Below are 23,145 nucleotides of genomic sequence, written 5' to 3'. Positions count from 1 at the left end.
CATGTGGTTATGGGAGTAAAACGTAGTTGGTAACATAAGAGCATTTTAGCAAAGTGACCCTTCTGGGGGTTGGGGTTCAAGTTGCCTTGCTTTTACGCTTGATCAATAGCCACACACACAGTATTTTTCCCATGCTTCACCCTAGTCCTTTAGGTGGTCAACAAACTCTGTGACACCCTGCAGACCTGTAGGGATAGCTGTTAGTTAGTCAGTAGAGCTGGTCATGTGAGTGTGTGGGGTCTCTATTCTCTATGGATGGTTTATGTACTGTAGATTTGTGTTTTACTGGTTCTCTCTGTATCGTGTCCCCAGGGTGGGTTGTGGCTTGTTGTTTTCTCCCAAGTGTCTGTGATCCCCTCTGATCCTGGCCTCTTCTGTCTGAGCTTCATGTGACCACTCTGTGATCCTTCTGTGTCCTCATTGACCCTTCAACCCTCCTCCCCTCTCATGCTGATCCCTCGCGCTCTCTCGCTCTCTCTCTCGTACACACACAAACACCTCTCATTTTCCATCAGCAACCTGTCAGCCCTCCTCTGCCCGCCCCCCTGCACCAAATTCCTCACCCTCTCACATTTGAATGTTTTTCTTCTCTTTCCTCATCCCTTCCCCTCTTTATTTCTCCCTTTCCCAAACCATGTCTGTCTCTCTCCCTTACCCCTTCTCTCTGTTTCTCCCTTACCCCCTTTCTCTCTCTCTCTCTCTCTCTCTCCCTTACCCCTCTCTCTGGCTTTCTCTTAATCCATTATTTTTGTCTCCTTCTTTCTACCTCATGTCTTTCTACCTTACTCCTCTCTTTTTCTCTCCACCTTTTCCCCCTCTGTCTTTCTTCCTCTGTCTCTATGTGTTTCTCCCCCTCTCTCTGTCTCTGTGTCTCCCTCTCTGTCTCTCCCTCTCCGTGTCTCCCTCTCTCTGTCTCCCTCTCTCTGTCTCCCTCTCTCTGTCTCTCCCTCTCTCTCTCTCCCTTTCTCTCTCTCCCTTTCTCTGTCTCTCCCTCTCTCTCTCTCTGTTTCACCCCCTCTCTCTCTGTTTCACCCCCTCTCTCTCTGTTTCACCCCCTCTCTCTTTGTCTCTCCCCCTCTGTCACTATCTTACTCCCTTACCCCCCTCTCAACTAGTTTCTTCTTTGTGGATGCCTAATGAAATCCCCTCTGAAAATGACAATTGTTGCTTTGAGAGTATTTATAGAAATGAATAATCAGCCTTGTTGTGTTTGTCTGCATGGATTTTCAGCACTGAATGCTGTGAAGACCGAATCACCGGTAAAGAATCAAGACTTGGGTGTAGGAAGCATGAACTGCAACAGTAGTCTGTGGTTTGTGGTTTATTAGACATTATAAGGGCTTATAGTGCTTATATTGTGTTTTTAAACCATTATTCCTGCAGGCTATTAAAGGGCAATCTGCAGTTCCATGAACAGCAAAGCGTCCACCCCGTCAGTGTTTTGTTAAATAGCTGAGCAATGGGGTTGGAGAAATGTAGCCACTCTTAAATGTATATAATTACAAGGACTGACCATCCATGAGCTCCACATTTATATTGATAACCATATTTTGAGGCTCTACAGTGTTTAAGATCTACATTGCTTACAAACCAAGAAGTCAATCAAGCTTATATTATATTTTAGACAATTGAACTAAGTCCATGAGTTATAAGTTATATTCTTCAGGAATCAATGGGTGTATATCAATAATTTATAAGTAAAAAAAATGGATGTGGCAATCACAGATCACAGATTGCCCATTTTTAAGTAAAGTCTTGCCGTAATTACAAATGTTCAAACTATCTACACCGTTGGATGTTAAAACGTTTCCCAGGTTTAAACTGATGATGGTGGGGAATAGTGAGTAGATGAATAGCTGTTGATGTTAGATCTGCCTTGTAGAGACAGACATAGGAGATGTAGATGAATAGCTGTTGATGTTAGATCTGCCTTGTAGAGACAGACATAGGAGATGTAGATGAATAGCTGTTGATGTTAGATCTGCCTTGTAGAGACAGACATAGGAGATGTAGATGAATAGCTGTTGATGTTAGATCTGCCTTGTAGAGACAGACATAGGAGATGTAGATGAATAGCTGTTGATGTTAGACCTGCCTTGTTGAGACAGACATAGGAGATGTAGATGAATAGCTGTTGATGTTAGATCTGCCTTGTAGAGACAGACATAGGAGATGTAGCTGCTGAATGTGATGAATATGTCATCACCGCAACCTCTGTTTATCCCACTCATTCTCCTGCCACACACTTAGCTGGGCTGTCACACAGCGTTGTCAGAACGTTTACGCGTGCATTGTCGCAGCGTTCCCGCGCGCCGGGAGGTTTTCACCATCTTCTCTGAACTCTTTGATTTCCTTCTCCATTTCATGTGAAGGGCTTTCTCTCTCTCTCTCTCTCTCTCTCTCTCTCTCTCTCCCCCGTCTATTTTTGTTTTTCTCCTGGCCAAGTTGTGGCTGTGTGTCGTCGTCTCTTTGACAGTAGTCTCTGAGCTGTCACTCAGCGCTCAGTCTTCCTGTCTCTGTGAAGTCACTCTCCATTAATAATGGCGGTGGCGCTGAATATTTTACACTGTCGCTCGGCAGTACGTTATCCCGTCTTTGACGCCACACAGCGACAGAAAGACAATTGTCTGCCTGACAAAACTTTTATTTCAACCGAGAGCTCTGTGACTGAGACTTGTTGTGTGAGGAAGTTTTGTGTTTTTCTGTCGCCCCCCCCCCCCCCCCCCCCCTTTATAAAAATGGCAGAGGATATTATTTTTCCTGTTGAACATTTATTATTGACACTATCTAGGAATAGTGTGTGCTGTTTCGTTTAGAAAAGATTTCAGCACTACTATAACAGTGTCCAGTCATTCTATTAAGCAGTTGAACTACTTTGTGTCACCGTGTTTAAGAACATTGGAGTTGTCTTACATTCACATGGAAGGAATACACTATTGTCTTCTTCCTCCTTTTATCGTTTGAATAGCTCTGTCACAGGAAGGTGGATTGTAGATGTTTTTGTGTGTTTTTTTCCCCTTACAATGGCTAATCCATCGTAGTTCACGTGGGACTGTGTTGTAGATAGAATTACAGATGAACTGGTTTGCGTAAAGTGTCTAAACCTAACTCCTCCTAACCGTAACTTTAACTGTTGTCCCCTCTCTCTCTCCACCCATAGGTGAGCAGGGAGCAGTGACCATGTTCCCTCTTTTCCTGTTGGACAATCACATGACAGCACGCGAGCTGGGGTTCTGGAACGGCGTGATCGCCATGGGCTTCTCCATCTGTGGCTCCTCCCTCGGCGGCCTGCTGCTCTCTCAGTTCAGGTAGCGTTCAGCGGCAACACGCCCCTGGTAGCGTTCAGCGGCAACACGCCCCTGGTAGCGTTCAGCGGCAACACGCCCCTGGTAGCGTTCAGCGGCAACACGCCCCTGGTAGCGTTCAGCGGCAACACGCCCCTGGTAGCGTTCAGCGGCAACACGCCCCTGGTAGCGTTCAGGGGCAACATTCTGATTTCAGTTTTCCCTAACTCAAATGCTTCCATAACTTGTTTTGTAACTCATTTGAAATACTCACCAGCTGTTTTAAAATAATCTGTTTATCTACAGTGCCCATTTCAGCTTCACATGTCTCAGAAGCATCCCTTTCTGTGGCACAGATATCACATCACCTCCACTCCACACACTGTGGTGTGTATGCGTGCGTGCATTTGCGTATGTGTGTTTTAATGGAAGTGAACACAGCCCTCAGAGCTGTGTAGCGCCTCTCTCTCGTCTCTGTGTGTGGCCCCCCAGTGTGAGATGTGTGGTATGATGGCAGCATGGGGAGATGCTGTGTAGCCTCCAATATTTCTTAGAGAGGCAAGGAGACGGGCAACAACAGAAACACTAGGCCCTGTAACTTCTACAGCTGATAATGCAAAACCATCCACCAATAATCAACAACTTCTGTTTAGGTCAATAGAAATTGTCTTCTTTTTTTTAAGAGATCAAAGATCACAAACAATAGCCTACAACTCATAGATTTTTTTTTACTGTGCAAAATGTCACTCATAGTGTAAGTTGAACTCATCTTTTCTTCTACCAATAGCCTGAAGTTCAGTCACAAGTTTGGACACACCTACTCATTCAAGGATTTTTGTTTATTTTTACTATTATCTACATTGTAGAATAATAGTGAAGACATCAAAACTATGAAATAAATCAAAATATATTTTATATTTGATATTCTTCAAAGTAGCCACCATTTGCCTTGAGTTAACTGCACCTCAGAAATTGCAGCCCAAATAAATGCTTCACAGAGTTCAAGTAACAGACACATCTCAACATCAACTATTCAGAGAAGACTGCATGAATCAGGTCTTCATGGTCAAATTGCTGCAAAGAAACCACTACTAAAGGACACCCAAAAGAATAAGTGACTTGCTTAGGCCAAGAAACACAAGCAATGGACATTAGATCGGTGGAAATATGTCCTTTTGTCTGATGAGTCCAAATTTGAGATTTTTTGTTTCCAACCGTGTCTTTGTGAGACGTAGAGTAGATGTGTGGTTCCCACCGTGAAGCATGGAGGAGAGGTGCTTTGCTGGTGACACTGTCAGTGATTTATTTAGTATTCAAGGCACACTTAACCAGCATGGCTACCACAGCATTCTGCAGCGATACGCCACCCCATCTGGTTTGCTCTTAGTGGGACTATCATTTGTTTTTCAAGAGGACGATGACCCAACACACCTCCAGGCTGTGTAAGAGCTATATGACCAAGAAGGAGAGTGATGGAGTGCTGCATCAGATGACCTGGCCTCCACAATCACCTGACCTCAACCCAATTGAGATGGTTTGGGATGAGTTGGACCGCGGAGTGAAGGAAAAGCAGCCAACAAGTGCTCAGCATATGTGGGAACTCCTTCAAGACTGTTGGAGAAGCATTCCAGGTGAAGCTGGTTGAGAGAATGCCTAGAGTGTGCAAAGCTGTCAAGGCAAAAAATCAAAAAAATAAGATATATTTTGAAATGTTTAACACTTTGTTTTGTTACTACATGATTCCATATGTGTTATTTCATCGTTGTGATGTCTTCACTATTATTCTACAATGTAGACATGAGTAAAACATAAAGAAAAACCCTTGAATGAGTAGGTGTGTCCAGACTTTTGACTTGTTCTGTATACTACAAAAGTATGTGGACACCTGCTTGTCGAACATCTCATTCCAAAATCATGGGCATTAATATGGAGTTGGTCCCCCCTTTGCTGCTATAACAGCCTCCACTCCTCTGGGAAGGCTTTCTACTAGATGTTGGAACATTGCTGCTGGGACTTGCTTCCATTCAACAGCATTAGTGAGGTCGGGCGCTGATGTTGCGAGCTCAGTCTTGGGTCGCAGTCGGTGTTCCATTTCATCCCAAAGGTGTTCGATGGGGTTGAGGTCAGGGCTCTGTGCAGGCCAGAGTTCTTCCACACTGATCTCAACAAACTATTTCTATACGGACCTCACTTTGTGCACGGGGGCATTATCATGCTGAAACAAGAAAGGGCCTTCCCAAAACTGTTGCCACAAAGTTGGAAGCACAGAATCGTCTAGAATGTCATTGTTTGCTGTAGTTTTTAGATTTTCCTTCATTGAAACTAAGGGGCTTAGCCCGAACTATGAAAAACAGACCCAGACCAATATTCCTCCTCCACCAAACCTTACAGTTGTCACTATGCATTGGGGCAGGTAGCGTTCTCCTGGCATCTGCCAAACCTAGATTCGTCCGTCGGACTGCCAGATGGTGAAGTATGATTCATCACTCCAGTGAACATGTTTCCACTGCTCCAAAGTCCAATGGCGGTAAGCTTTACACCACTCCAGCCGACAATTGGCATTGTGCATGGTGATCTTAGGCTTTTGTGCGGCTGCTTTGCCATGGAAACCAATTTCATGAAGCTCAGTTTGAAACTCGGGAGTGAGTGTTTGCAACCCAGGACTGACCATTTTTACGCGCTTCAGTACTCTGTGGTCCTGTTCTGTAAGCTTGTGTGGCCTATCACTTCGCAACTGAGCTGTTACTACTCCTAGACATTTCCACTTCACAATAACAGCACTTATAGTTGACCGGGGCATCTCTAGCAGGTCAGAAATAGCCAAATCCACTAATTTGAAGGGTTGTCCACATACGTTTGGCCATGTGGTGTATGTTTTGAAATATAGCACCTGCACATCAAAGCCGGGCTGAAGTCATTAAGCAGTTATCACTGTACACACAATATCACTACCGTGCCTCAGCTGTAGCGCTTTAAGTTGTCCTTTCAATTGCTACTTAACCTTACAGTTTCAGCAATTACCATTACAGCACATACAGTACCCTAACTCATCCTGCATTGCATAAGACCATACATCTGCCCATAGCTTCACATTATAGCTTCCGCCCTCGGCACATGAGATGTAATGCAATCTATAAATAACATTGCGTATGTATTTTCCCACACAAGGCTTTAGCGTGGATCACACAGCACCATGTCCATCTATAGCACTCACAAAGCTAGATGGGTTAATGATAATTATCAACTGGGTGGTTTGAGCCCTGAATTTTGATTGGCTGAAGGCCATGGTGTTTCAGATCGTATACCACGGGTATGACAAAACATTTTGTTTTATTGCTCTAATTACGTTATTAGTGTCCGCGTTGCGTCGTGCCTAAACAGCCCTTAGCCATGGTATATTGGCCCTATACCACACCTCCTCGGGCCTTATTGCTTAATACTGCCATTAGCGTCGATCTGAAATATGCTCTATATGAAGAGAATAGCATTAGCATAGCATAGCACTTTGTATTAAAAAGTCTGCACAGCTTGCCCTGAGGTTTTCTCACACTACCTGTAAAATAATAAGTCCAAACACTTTTTGTTTGAAATCTCTTTCACAAAAGTTCTGTCATATTTTTGGGGGTACTTCTTTATTTTCTGTCTTTCTCCCTCTTTCTGTCTTTCTCCCTCTTTCTGTCTTTCTCCCTCTTTCTGTCTTTCTTTCTTGTAAAGGACTCCGGTAGAATTGTCACATTTTCACACACGGAGGTGCGTTCACCTGACACTGTACACTCAGTCCAGATTCCCACAGAGTGATTCCCATCCCTGTCCCCCCATGTCCCAACACACACACACACACACACACACACACACACACACACACACACACACACACACACACACACACACACACACACACACACACACACACATATTACACAAAGCCTATCCACCAGGCCGTTTCAATGCTCTAAAAGCTCATTTGGACGCTTATCCTGGGCCCCATCAGAAACGCTTGAGTGGCCAGAGACTGACCCCCTTACACAGATCGCCATCGGCAACCTGAGAGCCTGTATGGTATCGGGGCCTAGCCAGTGTGAGGTGTCAGTAGCGAGGCAGGTTCTCCTCTCTCGCCCCATCACTACGGCAACTCCCCAGAGAGACAGATTTCAAAGAGTGTCATTGAGAAGGGAGGGAATAATGAACGAAGGGAAAGAATGTCTTTAGCATGTGAATGATAGCAGATTGGTTTTCAGGTTGGAAGGACCCCGTCGGTCCTGTAGGCTTACAGACTGATAGAATGGACAGAAGGAGACAGATTCTATTTGATATACCATTTTTGGATAGTTTGTAGATCCGTCCCTTTTAAAAAATAAAAATAAAATGTTGTTGCATTACGAAGTGGTATAGAAATTGATTTAATTGTGCTTTTTTTTCCTTCATTGATCTACACAAAATACTCCATGTCAAAGTGAAAAGAATATTCTACAAACGTTTACAAATTAATAAAAATGAAATAACTAAAATATAGTATAATTATTCACACCCTTTGTTTAGGCAAGCCTAAACTAGTTCAGGAGTAACATTTTGCCTAACAAATCACATAAGTTACATAGACTCACTTTGTGTGAAATAACAGGGATTGACATGATTTTTGAATGACTACCCCTTCCTCTGTCCCCCATACATACAGCATCTGTAAGGTCCATCAGTCAAGTATTGAATTTCAAGCACAGATTCAACTATAAAGACCAGGGAGCATATCGAAAGCCTCATGAAGAAGGATAGTGATTGGTAGATGGGTAACAATAACAAATCAGACTTTGAATAGCTCTTTAAGCATGGTCAAGTTAATAATTATGCTGTAGATTATGTGTTAAACCACCCACACACAACAAAGATACAGTCGTCCTTCTGAACTGAGCTGCAGGACAGGAAGGAAACTGCTCAGGGATGTCGCTATGAGGCCAGTGGTGATTTTAAAACCGTAACAGAGTTCAATAGCTGTGATGGGAGACCTGGATCAACAACATTGTAGTTACTTTACAATAATTACACAAAAATAACAATATAAATATACAGAATAAAACATATTCCAAAACAGGAATCGTGTATCCAACAAGGAACTAAAGTTATAAGGCAGGAGAACACAGCAAAGGAATAAATGTGATGCGTTATCTTTGGGGCAAATCCAAACGTGACACATCACTGTGTAACCGCCTCCTTATTTTCAAGCATGGTGGTGGCTGCATCATGGTATGGATATGCTAGACAAAAATAAACGAGATGGAGCTAAGCACAGGCAAAATCCTCAAGGAAAACCTGCTTTTAATCAGACATTGGTAGAGGAATACACCTTTCAGCAGGACAATAACCTATAACACAATGAATGTTCCTGAGTGGCCAAGTTACAGTTTTGACGTAAATCTGCTTGAAGATCTATGGCTTGACGTGAAATGACTTTCTAGCCATGACACCCAACACCTTGACATAGCTTGAAGAATTTTGAAAAGAATAATAGGCTAATATTGCACAGTCCAGGTGTGCAAAGCTCTTAGAGACTTACCCAAGAAGACTCCGCCGTAATCACTGCCGAAGGTGATTCTAACTTGTATTGACGCAGGGGTGTGAATACTTACCTTATCAAAGTATATTAGTGTTTCATTTTACATACCTTTTTAAGACATGATAGTTACATTGTATTTTTGTAGATCGTTGACAAAAAAATGACAATTAAATCCATTTGAATCCCACTTTGTAACACAATAAAATGTGAAGGAATCCAAGGGGGGTGAATGCTTATGAACCCAACTGTATGCTCACATTAGCCTGATTTCAAACTAAGCTGTGGTAAGGTCAATGTCAGATGGGTTGTATAGATTTCAGATATCAGACAGTGACACGGGCCAGGTTCGTCTGATTGACAGGGACCTTTTGGAGAATGATTGCCACAGTGGTAATCCCTAGGTGACACACACACACACAACGCACACTGCTCTAAGAGGGTGAGTGTCCTGATGGTCATTAATTCACTTCCACGCTGGGGAGGTCCTTAGGTTATTGATTACCACATGAGCCATGCCCACCGGGAGACAAAGCTCTTAGACTATCAGGGAATCGATTAGCGTCTGGCAACACGTTGTGTGTGTGCATGCACTCACTTGTGTGAGCTACTGTAGAGGGGAAATATCGTGTTTGTTTTTGTTAGCATGCACATACTCCACAGTATTCTTTATCTGTGTGTGTGTGTGTGTGTGTGTGTGTTTCAAATTGCATTTGTCTACTCTTAGCACAATTTTGTGCCTAAAAGGGTTCTCCAGCTGTCCCTATAGGAGACCCCTTGTTGGTTCCAAGTAGAACCGTTTTGGGTTCCATGTACAAACCTTTCCACACATGGAGCCAAAAATGGTTTTTACCAGGAAACAAAAAGGTTCCCCCTTTGAGGACATCCAAATAACCCTTTTGGAATCTTTTTATTTCTAAGAGTATGACTGGTTGTTTGTCTTGTGTGTCTCCACAGTATTGGCTCTCTGATGAGGCGGGTGTTTGTAATGCGGACGGTCAGCATGGTGTTCCAGAGCTCCCTCCTGACTGTGCTGGAACCCTCCCCACTCATGAAAGGTGAGAGAAGACCCGACCGCACTCTTGACTAGGCAGCATAGGCATCAGTTCACCCACTAACCATGGGCATACAGTACATCATTGACTCTAACCAGCCTTTCCTTAGCCACTGATCTTGACTTACACGTGCGTCCCCAGTCCCCCTCTAGCCACATCTATTTGTCCATCCGTAGCTCGATATCTTTTTTTCCTTTTACGATGTGGGAGCAGGTGACTGTGGGACTGATGAATGAAGGCAGGCACCTCGATGTAACCTCACTGACTCATACAGGTAGCTATGAATATTAGACCCACAGAATATACATATTAGATATTAGACCCACAGAATATACAGACGCACAGCTCTCCCAGATCGATCCGTTTTTGTACATGAAAGCTGCAAGGGATGGACTTTACCGGATACCCATAGCATGCGTCCACAAATGCGGCACTGAGGTATACGGGACTGCGTCCAAAATGTCCGACCGTTGTTTTCAAGGTAATCTACTCATGTTGGCATATGCCGATTCATGGACGTCCAGGTTGCATCCTCTAACCCCACATGCCCTGTCCCCATGGCAAAACAAATAACACGTTGTGTCATGTGTGGCCATCTACATTTAGGTCTATACATAAAACACGCACATATGATACTCAATTTTTTATATATGTTTTTTATTTAACCTTTATTTAACTAGGCAAGTCAGTTAAGAACAAATTCTTATTTACAATGCCGGACTATCGGGGAACAGTGATATAACTGCCTTGTTCAGGGGCAGAACAACAGATTTTTACCTTGTCAGTTCGGGGATTCGATCTAGCAACCTTTCGGTTACTGGCCCAACGCTCTAACCACCTGCCGTCCCAAAGTCCATTCAGTATTTTGCATTAGCCCATAAGCCATGCGTGCTCCCCAGCCAAGGGTTCAAATAATTATTGTTGTCAAAAAAGAATGAAAGGGATTCACTGCTAGGATACACTAGAATATCTTTGTAGATCTACAAATCTCAGATCCCCCCCTCTTTGCTCTCTCCGTTTTAATCTCATGCAAATGAAGGAAAGCTGAACGAAGAACAGAAGCTCTGTGTGACCTGTTTGAACCTTTGTTGAGCTGTTCACTCTGGAAACCTCTGGAAGTGGAGGCCTCCCTCTTGTGATGTCAAAGATTAAAAAATGTGACAATGTTTTGCCGCAAAATTCTTAATATTACATGAGTGCCCCCTTCTCTCACTCTGATGAGCTGAGTTAGTGTCTCGCTCTCTGAATCTTATGAAATGGAGAAGTCTTATTCAGCAAAACTCGACATCTCCGGTGAATAATTCACCGTCAGTGGGAGCTGAGAGATGCTCTGTGTTGCCTGTGTTCTGCTCTCTTCTCCTGAGAGGGAACGACTTGATCGGGGGAATGCGAGGAGACGCGCCCCCCACCCCCCACTTCTACCTTTGTTCAGCAACAGATCAGTCTCCTCTGATGCACGTTGTGCCACAGAGCTCTCCTCACACCATCCATCCAGTAGGAATTTCTGAGCGAAAAGGGAGATTTAAATAGCACTAATGTAGAACCGGACGTGCCGTAATGTCTCACAACATTGTGCAATTGTGTTGACATTGAGACGTGTCAAGGCTGTTTCTCAGGCTGTGTTTGTGCCCCTCAGTTATGGCTGTGTTGAGTTTGAGCGTTCAGCACTTCCTGGGCGGCCTCATCACCACGCTCACCTTCACGACCATGATGCACTGCACACAGAGAGCGGAGGAGAGTGTACAGGTAAGAGCCACTCTCTACACACCTGTCAATCCAGTGCCTACAGTGCCTTCAGAAAAAATGTAAAACAGATACCTTATTTTAAAAAGTATTCAGACCCTTTGCTTTGAGACTGTTTCCATTGAACATCATTGATGTTTCTACAACTTGATTGGAGTCTACCTGTGGTCAGTTCAATTGATTGGACATGATTTCGAAAGACACCTACCTGTCTATATAAGGCCCCACAGTTGACAGTGCATGCCAGAGCAAAAACCAAGCCGTGAGGTCGAAGGAATTCTCTGAGACAGGATTGTGTCATGGCACAAATCTAGGAAAACCTGCTCCAGAGCGCTCAGGATCTCATACTGGGGCGAAGGTTAACCTTCCAACAGGACAACAACCCTAAACACCGAACCAAGACAATGCAGGATTGGCTTTGGGACAAGTCTCTGAATGTTCTTGAGTGGCCCAGCCAAAGCCTGGACTTGAACGCGATCAAACATCTCTGGAGAGACTTGAAAATAGCTGTGCAGCGACGCTCCCCATTCAACCTGACAGAGCTTGAGAGGATCTGCAGAGAAGAATGGGAGAAACTCCCCAAATACAGATGTGCCACGCTTGTAGCGTCGTACCCAAGAAGACTCGAGGCACTAATCACTGCCAAAGGTGCTTCAACAAAGTACTGAGTAAAGGGTCTGAATATTTAGGTAAATGTGATATTTCAGTTGTACATTTACAAAAATTTCTTAACCCGTTTTTGCTTTGTCATTATGGAGTATTGTGTGTATATTCATAAGGGCGGAAAAAAATGTCATCCATTTTAGAATAAGGCTGTAACGTAACAAAATGTGGAAAAAGTCAACTGGTCTGAATGCTTTCCGAATGCAATGTAATTTTCTACTGAATGTATTTAGGCTTGCCATAACAAAGGGTTTGAATACTTCTTGACCCAAGACATTTCAGCTTTTTTTTAAATATATTTGTGAACACTTTGACATTGTCCGGTATTTTGTGTAGATCAGTGGCACAAAATCTCAATGTAATCCATTTAATCCGAACCAAAACATTGTCTAAATAGAAAGTTGCTTAAAATGTAGTAGGGACGTTAAAAGTTCTGGCTGCTGCACAGATCCTATGGCTGCTCTAGTCTAGAGCACTTGGTTTAGTTGTGACTGTTTCTTTTCTCTCTAAATGGTTAAACTAGTGAGAAATATTTGATCATTGAAAAAATGTGAATTTGCTTCATTTACGATCATCTTAAATTAAGATATTGCAATATTTTGCCATGTCTAATTAATGTAAATGACGCTACTTTCCATGTGGACAGTATGTGTTACTACATTACACAAGCTGACATCTTAACCACATCCTTTTTACCTCAGATTGGTAATGTTAGTATAAAAGTTTATAGTCAGCACTATGACACAAGATCAGTAGCTTAAAACAGACCAATATCTTAGGTTTTGTAATGCAGATTTTTGTCATATTCGCTGGGCCTCGCAGGACTTTTATTTCCTTTTCTGTCACAAATGGTACGTGTAATTTGGAACGATCTCTCTTTAAAAGTCGCTGGCCACACACCAATAAGCGGACTTGACAGTCAAACTCTCACTTAAATAGCAGCCAACCGTTGTCACTGGTGATATCTTATGGCGGGTCCTGATTTGTTGAAGTTAACTAAGAAAAAGAGATTTGTTCCCCTTTCCTTGATGGCAGCTTCACGGAATCATCATTGTTTATTAATAGCTTATTAATTTGGACACATTAAAACTGTTTTTACATTATCAATATGTCTTATGAACAGGAAGCAGCAACGTCATCATTTTCAACTGAAGTTTTAGGAATATAAATTGAACTTTCAACAGCAATTTCCAATGGTATTGTAGGTAGAGGTCAAAACTGCTGAATGAGTCCAAAAATGTTTTTTTGATGAAATACACTATATATACAAAAGTATGTGGACGTCCCTTCAAATTAGTGGATTCAGCTATTTCAGCCACACCCGTTGCTGACAGGTGTATAAAATTGAGCACACCGCCATGAAATCTCCATAGACAAACATTGGCATTAGAATGGCCTTACTGAAGAGCACAGTGACTTTCAATGTGGCACCGTAATAGGATGCTACCTTTCCAACAAGTCAGTTTGTCAAATTTCTGCCCTGCCAGAGTTGCCCCGGTCAAATGTAAGTGCTGTTATTGTGAAGTGGAAACATCTAGGAGCAAGTGATATGCCACACAAGCTCACAGAACGGGACCACCGAGTGCTGAAAAACGCGGAGTGTAACAATCGTCTGTCCTCGGTTGCAACACTCACCACAGAGTTCCAAACTGTCTCGAGAAGCAACGTCCGCACAAGAACTGTTCGGCGGAAGCTTCATGAAATGGGTTTCCATGGCCGAGCAGCCGCAAACAAGCCTAAGATCACCATGCGCAATGCCGAGCGACGTTGGAGTGGTGTAAAGCTCGCCGCCATTGGACTCTGGAGCAGTGGAAACGCGTTCTCTTGAGTGATGAATCACGCTTCACCATCTGGCAGTCTGACGGACTAATCTGGGTTTGGCGGATGCCACAGAACACGATCTGCCCCAATGCATAGTGCCAACTGTAAAGTTTGGTGGAGGAGGAATAATGCTCTGGGACTGCTTTTCATGGTTCGGGCTAGGCCCCTTGGTTCCAGTGAAGGGAAATCTTAACGCTACAGCATACAATGACATTCTATAAGATTCTGTGCTTCCAACTTTGTGGCAACAGTTTGGGGAAGGCCCTTTCTTGTTTCAGCATGACAATACTCCCATGTGCAAGGTTCATACAGAAATGGTTGGTCGAGGTTGGTGTGGAAGAACTTGACTGGCCTGCACAGAGCCCTGACCTCCACCCCATCGAACACCTTTCGGATGAATTGGAACGCCGACTGCGAACCAGGCATAATGTTTTTGTGGCTGAATAGAAGCAAGTCCCCGCAGCAGTGTTTCAACATCTAGTGGAATGCCTTCCCAGAAGAGTGGAGGCAGTTATAGCAGCAAAGGGGGGACCAACTCCATATTAATGCCCATGATTTTGAAATGAGATGTTCGACAAGCAGGTGTCTGCATGCTTTTGTCATATAGTGTACCAGAAATCACCAAAACAGGTTTGCTCTGCTAATTTTTAGTTGCCTTGCTTGGTAGATTGACATTTTTAAACTGAAGGTTTTTTTGTGGGTTGCAAAGATGGAGCAGGTAGCTATGCTATTTGGACCAGGCTGCTGCGATGTCATGCAGACTTAGACTGTCGTTTTTGTGTTTATACTTTTTCATAACGACAAGGACAAGTTTGGTGTTGGACAACAATAGAATATTCATGATTTAATCCTTGCCGAAGCTGGTTAGATGAAAGGCGACATTTTCACAGAGGCGTAGGTGGAATCTTAAGAAAATACATAAAAGATACCTAGTTCCAGAAATGAATGTAACGCGTTTGTTCCCGGCTACACCGTTCAGATGAAAAGTAACACCTAGAACATCATTTCCCATGGCCAAATCGGGTCCTAGGTGTGAGAAACAAATTATATTCAGCTTGAAATCATGTTTTAATACGTAAAGATGCTCTCATGGAATGTGAAAATGTCATAGGGATGCATTTGCTCCATTGTTTACATTTTTGTTGGTGCCCCACATTTTGAAGGTCATGCACACATTTACAGAGTGTAGCTCTCAGCCATTTACCTCAGCTTGGAGGAGAGGCTTCTACCTAAGAAGACGTGATTCTCCGGACCCCGTCGTGGCCACAGGGGTGGTCTGTTATGTAAGCCAACGAAACAGAAACTCCTGGCTGTGAACAAACACAACAAAGAGACCAGGCTAACCTGCTCTGTTCTGTTCCCTCTCTGCTTTCCCAACTGTTCTCTTTTTAAAGTGCTCATTCTATGGAGTTAGGTCATATCCTGTGGTGTCAACAGGCAGGACAGGTAGCCCTTCTCAAAGCAACAACACCCACCCGTCATCTGGGACTGACAAGCCCTTTTCTTTTTCACTCCCTCTCTCCCTTTTTCTGTCTTTCTCATTCTCTCCTTTTTCATCTCTCTCTCTCTCCCCCTCTTCTTTGACATAACTTTTTTTGTCCCACTCAAACTGGGCCATCGCTGCCTGGAGGTGATCCGTTTGCAGCCTCTCAAACATCACTCAATCAATTCTGAAGGTGATGAGTTGCCTCGGTTCTACCAAGGAGTCGACGACAAGGAAAGCTACACCAAGGAGGATACAAGGCTGTGTCTGGGCAATTAAGGAAGAAAAACCTAATGAAACAAAGCTCATCACAAATCCTTGATGATAAAGACAGGCGATAACCTCCGGGGTTAATTTGAAATGTTCTCATGACACATATAGCTGCCTGTTATTTTAAGGTCATATCCAGTGACAGAAAGCTGATACCATGAGTGCTTGTCGAGGGCCCAGGAGAGAGAAACGGAATCCCTTAAACAAGTTCGCTCGAATAAAAGCACTTCACTTAACTCGGGTCTACAGGCGCTCCGGCTGTGTGAACCCGGTTCAACCCAGCACTGGACTCTACTGAGACCCAGCAAAGATGCCTGGGAAATGTCTCCTTTACAGCTTGCCCATTTTGCCACCAGTGACATTTGTCCGAGTCAGGTAACTGGCTAAGTTACTCATAGCCACACAGGAGCTATATTACACGGCGTCAAAGGCACAACGAACGAAGGCCTTTTCACCGCACAAAGTTTTGTATAATCTAAGTCATCTGCTCACCGTAATCATTCAACAATGATTTCCACGGCAACCTACGCCTCTTATTGAGTTAGGTTCCTTTCACTTTGATCATGTGGATTTAGGCGTAGCCAGCACTGTACTGATAACTATTCATGCCACAGTGGATGCTTTAGTGTTTTGTGCTGAAATAAATCAATTTTGTTAAGTGGTTAGTAGTTTACATAGTTTCATTTGCGGAGGTGGTTTAAGGCCAGGCACCACACTCGTAGGGTACTTGTTTACCCTTAATGATATCACAATCAACTTTTACCAGTTGAATGTAGAAACACCAATACTTTTTTGTATTACCATTTTTTTCTGAAATATTTTTTACAGATATGCAAATGAGGCCATGTCTCATTTAAATATGCACCTATTTGTATTTCGCGCAAATTCTTTTTTCTGTACACTGGATGAAGTATGCCTAAATATTTTTGTTTCATTCTGTTAAGACACTCCAGGACCGGACCTGTCCATAAATACTTTTTTCATCTTTCGATCTGTTTAATGCTGAAGTGCATTTTTCCAAAGAAAATGTTATCGAGAATAGAAAATTGACAACATATCAACAATTCCGGAGAATATATCTAAGGATAACCACACTAAATGTGGTGAATGCAGATGTATCTGTAGAAAATTGTCTTTGTGTGCGAAAAGAGTCTGACTTTTGGGAGAATTTACACAGAATTTACATTGTAGTACACACTCTTATCCAGAGTGACTTACTGGAGTAATTAGGGTTAAGTGCCTTGCTCAAGGGCAGATCAACAGATTTTTCACCTAGTCGGCTGGGGATTCGAACCATCAACCTTTTGGTTACTGGCCCAACGCTCTTAACCGCTAGACTACCAAATACCATACAGCTATTTAGACCCAATCACCATCTCTTCCAAGTAAATTGCTAAAGATAGTCCAGTTTGTGACATTCTCTATGAAATGGGCTTTTAAAATGTGTCATTTAATGTAGTAAGCTTTGCAATTGTTGCTGTATGTCCAATTTTAAAGTGGTTAAAATTCTTTTTTTATGCTTTTTGAAAATACTAATATTAATGGTTCCAAATACCAACATTGGCACACTTGAAGTCTGTATGTCTGTTGGCGTAAACACATGAGTGTATGGAATAGGGTTGCGCCGCGTGTCGGTGTCGGTAGAGGGTGGAGACCCACGAATCTGCGTTAGTTATGTTGTCTTGCTGTGGGCCTGAGGTAGAGTCTGGGATGTTAGGTAATCTGTGTTGGTCTGGTCTCGCTCTCTTGCTCTTTCTCTCACTATTTCTCTCTCTTTCTCCTCTCCTCTCTCCCTCTAAGAGCCTGCAGGCCTGGACCCAGATACCCCTCACCAGCTGGCCTCCATCCACACATTGGAGACAAAAATCTCAAGCTTTATCATTCCGGCTCCCTCTTCAATTCTTCTTTTGGTTCCTTTCTTCTTCTGTAGTATTTCCTTCCTTTTCTCTGTCTCCTGTCCCTCCTCCTTGTTTGTGGGAGTTTGTCTCCCCACTGATTTTTGTTGTGAAATCCAGTTAAAAGACAAGTAGATGACCACATACCCGAGACAGAAATGTCACCCGAGTCCAGTTATTTTTTCTCTCTCTGCCCTCGCCCCTACTTAACCCTCTCCTCTTCTCCCTACAGGCCACCCACTACAGTTTCTTGTCCACTCTGGAGGTACTGGGGAAGCTGATGTTCAGTGCCCTGGCGGGTGGTCTGGTGGACTGGGTGGGTTACCCCACCGCCTTCCTCCTCTTCCTGGTTCTCTCGGCCGGTACAGCCCTCCACGTCTGGAGGGCCACGGATACCGGGGCCCTCAGGGAACAGCTCAAAGAACAGCCCAAGTGATCAGCTCTTCCCCAACAGCTCAACCATCCCTTATGTACCTGCTTTAGCACCCCCCCCATCCAAACCAGCAATGATCTTTGCCAACAAAATCCCTCTCACTCAGTGGTCCCCAACCCCCTTTCTTTGAGAGTAATACAGTGTGCATGCAGTTTTTAATTGCCCAGTGCTAACATGTCTGATCAAGCTATTCAAGGTGTCGATGATCAGTTGAGTCGTTTATCAAGGTGGGTGTGGGTTTGGAGATTTTTCCAGGTTTTTCCAGATTTTCTGGAGGACATACCATCTGAGCCATTTTCATATATGCCAAGCCAGCAATAAAACTTAAGCCAGCAGTAATACTTAGCCAGGGATGAGCCAGCGAGGAAGGTTCTATATGTCTTATCAGTTTGCCATTGCACTAGTTCTGTGGCGACGTTTACGAATCCCTACTACCTCTGTAAGACATGCAGAAGAGCCTAGTGAGCTGTATAGTACAACATTTGCTAGCTCGAGTACGATTTTGATTAGAGATAGCTAGCTTAAACCATTACACAGCGTCATCTAGTCTAGGTTAGCGCAATTAGGAAACTATAGCCTTACATAATGCATGGTGGCAAGTTATCAAGGATTGGATGAATATTTTTTTTTTATGGATTCAGGTATTTTTTATGGATTCTGGAGGGGGAAAAATACTTATTTTTTATGTTACATAGAGTTTTTCAACTACCTTCTGTTATTACTTGTTTCTGTTATGTGTAAAGTTCTTAAAAAGAACACGCACCTTATCGAATCACTTTTTAGTGGGCTTGAAACATACACCAGCTGAAGCAACTTAGATTGTGGTGCCTGCTTTTTGTGCACAAACGGTTCATTGGACTGGCGAGAGGCATCTACTGGGAAAGCAACACAAATACTCAGCCAATGCCTCACACCGATCGAATACCATCTGTCTTTTGATGACCATATCTCTCATTGTGATGGCTGAATGATAATATAACCGGTAGTCACAGGGATGACAGGTCAGGGAGGTGACACAGGACCTAGGCAGTTTCAGATAGGGACAGCCATGGGAACATAGAACCAGAGCAGCCATGTTATGAATTGGCATGAATAGCGGGGTCACTGTGACCAATTCAGCCACGCCCACTCTAATGTAAAGCATTTGTTGCAAAGCACACCCCCCGTCTCTGACACGTGCTGAGAGACTGGCACAAAAATAAAGCTGCTACCCAAATCTCTGTTCCGCCGTGTATGTGTGCTTGTTACTGTAGTAATGTCATATCCTGTAAAAAATCTTCTCCCTGAACTTACCCATTTTTAATACCATTACTTTGGCATCAGTCTAAAACGAGATCAAAGTAAATACCTGTAAACTGTAAAGATAGAAGCATAACATTAAAGGTAGACCATGCCGTTTAGATGAACACCATGCAAGACTTTGCTCTCACACAGTCTCTGTGCATGGGTGTGCTTCACGCTGCTAGCACGTACCTATGGGCCCAAAACAGCTGTGAAGTTGAGCTCCGCTTCATTCTTAGTTATTGCGGAAATTGACACTGTTACTTCGTGCATGCAACGTCGTCTCGCTGAGTCTAGCTTTAATATCAACGTAACACCGGTATATCATAACCATTTATATCCAGTGACTGAATGGGGTTTAGGCTAGCCATTTCACCATGCCAAATCTTGGGACACAATTATGAATTCCTCACACACGCCTCCCATATATCCACCCTATATCACTTTGGATCACGATCTCATTACATCTGGGCCCTCCTGATAACCATAGCTCTGGTGTGTGTGTGTTCGAGAGAGAGAGAGACCCCATCGTCTCCCATTAGCACATCTGCCCAGAGGGTGAATCCTCAGCCAAGTCAACCTGTATCTCTCTCCTATACCACTCCCCTTGTTTCATGAAACACACTCATCACATTCTAGCTAGAGCATTGATATTTCTCAGAAAGCACAGGTGGTATAGGCATTCTCAACCCACATTGATTATGTTTGGCTCTCGCTGTCGGAGAATGAAAACACAGGTGTTGAGAACAAGAACTAAGCGAATGACCATCTAAACAAAATAGCTTTTTAAATTCAAACTCAACATTGAGCGATGGTATCACTACACGCGCAGTGTTCAGGTTTCCTGCAGGATTACAACACTGTTGGAGCATTACAATGCCTAATTTGGCTGTTTCAAACCAGTTGTAATCCTTGTATTTCCTACAGGTGTTATTTACCAGATATGGGGAAACCCAACACTTGTCTGCCTCTGCACTGTAGGTAAGCAGGCAGAAAGTCCAGACAAAACAGTCCTACCAGCCAAGAAATGTTGTTTCCTTGCCAGTTAAAAGGGCTTGGCATAACACGATCAAATATTAGATTCTCTGGGAAGTATTGAAATTGAAACAGATACATCAAAAATGCACAACACAAAGACATAACTCAGACGCTTATTCATTCGTCTGCCTTGAGCTTTATCAATGTGAGACTGAGTTTCCTGATGAATCACTTCAGTTCAATCACTCATGCAAATGCAGCTAACCCCTTCAATTTCCCGGTGTGTCTTCGTAGAGTTGTGGAGCTGCTACCGCGCTGGCTGATGGACAGACATGTAATCATGACATTGTCAGAGAGGGCTTTTCACAACACACCCTAAACACCGTGGCGTGGTGCAGTTAACCCTCAGCCAACGTGTCATGACAGGTTGTCTATAAGACGCAGAGGGGGTGAAGGGATGGAGTAGCAGAGGGAAGAGGTGGGTGGGGGTTTTGGCGAGTGGAGCAGTGGGTTGAAACATGGGGCGTCTTCTGCCATGGCCCTAATGGCTCAAACGAGGCTGTGAGCGAGTGGGGTGAGGCCAGGGATGGGGGCGAGAGGGGCCCGCGACCCACAGTGAAGTGACTCAACCACAACAGCATATGAGCTGGCAGCTTGTCACATCTCCACCCATCAGAAAGGACTCTATAGGCCCCTCTTTATTGGATTTGTCCCTATAGACCAGCTTCCATCACTTTTTACAGTAGTACTTCACTATATGTACTAGCTCCCAGTACTGAACACATCCCCATAGACCAAGCATGTCTCCCTTTTGTATCGTTTCGTAAGTGCGTTGGTGGAATCACGAGTCACACACAAACGCACACTTGAAGATATGGTGCTATCGCCGACACACTGCTATATTTTGTCTCTCAATGGGATATTCATGCAGATTAGAGTCAGCCTCTAAAAACAGTTTACTGATTATGTTGGTAGGGAGTACAGATAATTTTTTGAAAATTACTACTATTCAAGTGGAATGACTATGGAATTTAGGACTCTACTTGAATGCATATGTTCAGCTGTTCTTACTACACACTGGACGGATACCGGGGTCTGTACAATCTGATTTCAACTCATTGAAACCAATATGGGTAAATTCCAATTTGTGAATTGAAGATTAAACTGAAACTCAGCGGTATGATGTTGCTACAATCATCAGGATGAACCGAAGATATTGCAGATGAGCGCGATGCAAGACGATGCACCCACACTAGTGAAGGCTGGTGGGAGGAGCTATAGGAGGACGGGCTCATTGTAATGGCTGGAATGGAATTCATGGAACAGTATCAAACCACATGTTTGACTCGGTTCCATTTATTCCATTCCAGCCATTACAATGAGCCTGTCCTGCTATAGCTCCTCACACCAGCCTCCACTGACTCACACAGAGTATTTGTGCTTGTGCACAGGTTCACCTCTGCTGCAACGTGATAACTGCAAGTCAACAAAAGCTAAGAAGTTTAGTTTTGTGCTCTTAGGTCTGGATTCAATCCGTATCTCGGAAATGCATTCAAATGCAAAGGTAATTTCCCATTGAGCTGACATATGCAGCATTTACGGTGAATGCAGTCTCCATGGAACGCAGGAACATTGCCTTTATTTTTCAATCGAGGTATAACCCGGATCTTCCGCAATACTTCTGCGATACCGATTGAATCCATCCCTTAGTTGTTGCGGAAGTCTGACCGATACTGCTGTTTACTTTGTGCATCAGTCTTTTTAAATTCCTCCAGTAAAGTAGCAGAGTTGAAATGGAACATGGTCAGATATAATAAGAAGAAAGCACTAGCTAGACCTGCGCTACCAAAATGAGGGTGAACAGTGAACAGTAGGACTAGACCATCCTGTGATGCTACCAATTCTGAAAGGCCTGTCTTCGATGACCTCCATGGACCACTTGTCTCTCACCAGAAGAGATATCACCCTAGCTGGAGAGGCTAGTAACAGAATGTACATCATGTTGAGATCGGTGCTACAGTCATGTGATCTGTGCTGCATACTGTATGCACTGTCATCCACATGGTAAGAGAGCCAACTCAGAGGGAAGGGAAGACACCACTGCTGCTACAGTATTTATCCATCACCACGGCTAGGGTTACTCCTCAGGCCTTAGCTAATGAGAAACTGAGCCCTGCTGTGGCTCCTGCCTCTGTTCTGCAAGGCAGGCTCCAACCCTATACATCCCGATCAGCCATTGTGATTCTGGTTCTCACAGTCACAGTATCTGCTGTCTCAGCTCTATACACAGTCAAGGTTTCCTGAGTGCATGGGTTCTACTGATTAGCGCATAGGAGTGCAGTGATTGTTCGCCAAGATAAGGTAACAGCCACGGTGGCATTCTGCATTCTTAAAATGGTAGCACTTTACGTTACAGCACGATAATAACTTGGTAATAGTGTGGTAACACTTTAGTGTAACACATAGTGTTACTCACTATGAAGACATTGTTTTGTCCAGGTCCCTCTTAATTTCAGTATAATTATAATTTTTCAAATGAATACACTTTCATTAAAAGGTAAATGTGAAACTTTTCTAGCTTTCTAAAGTCCACAGCAAGGTCCATAAAATGTATTATATAAAGCAGTGGTATTTAAGTCATATAATGTTTTGGTGGGTGCTTATATTTTTACTATTTCACAAGTGTGTTTTATA

The 23,145-nt window shown here is 43.5% G+C and overlaps 1 protein-coding gene across 2 annotated transcripts in view; it reads left to right on the top strand.

Moving 5' to 3' along the window:
- Positions 1-19,412, top strand: part of mfsd3 (major facilitator superfamily domain containing 3) — a 29,751-nt gene extending 10,339 nt beyond the window's left edge. For both annotated transcript variants that reach the window (XM_039013253.1, XM_039013252.1), the window contains exons 3-6: positions 3,161-3,308; positions 9,787-9,887; positions 11,521-11,630; positions 17,992-19,412. In XM_039013253.1, the coding sequence (XP_038869181.1) occupies positions 3,161-3,308; positions 9,787-9,887; positions 11,521-11,630; positions 17,992-18,195 (563 nt within the window). In that variant the 3' untranslated portion in view covers positions 18,196-19,412. The remainder of the gene's footprint in view (positions 1-3,160; positions 3,309-9,786; positions 9,888-11,520; positions 11,631-17,991) is intronic.
- Positions 19,413-23,145: the final 3,733 nt, after the last annotated feature.

The sequence above is a fragment of the Salvelinus namaycush genome, chromosome 18 (assembly GCF_016432855.1).
Source record: "Salvelinus namaycush isolate Seneca chromosome 18, SaNama_1.0, whole genome shotgun sequence".
NCBI lineage: Eukaryota > Metazoa > Chordata > Actinopteri > Salmoniformes > Salmonidae > Salvelinus > Salvelinus namaycush.
This window is presented reverse-complemented; position numbering and strand designations above follow the sequence as displayed.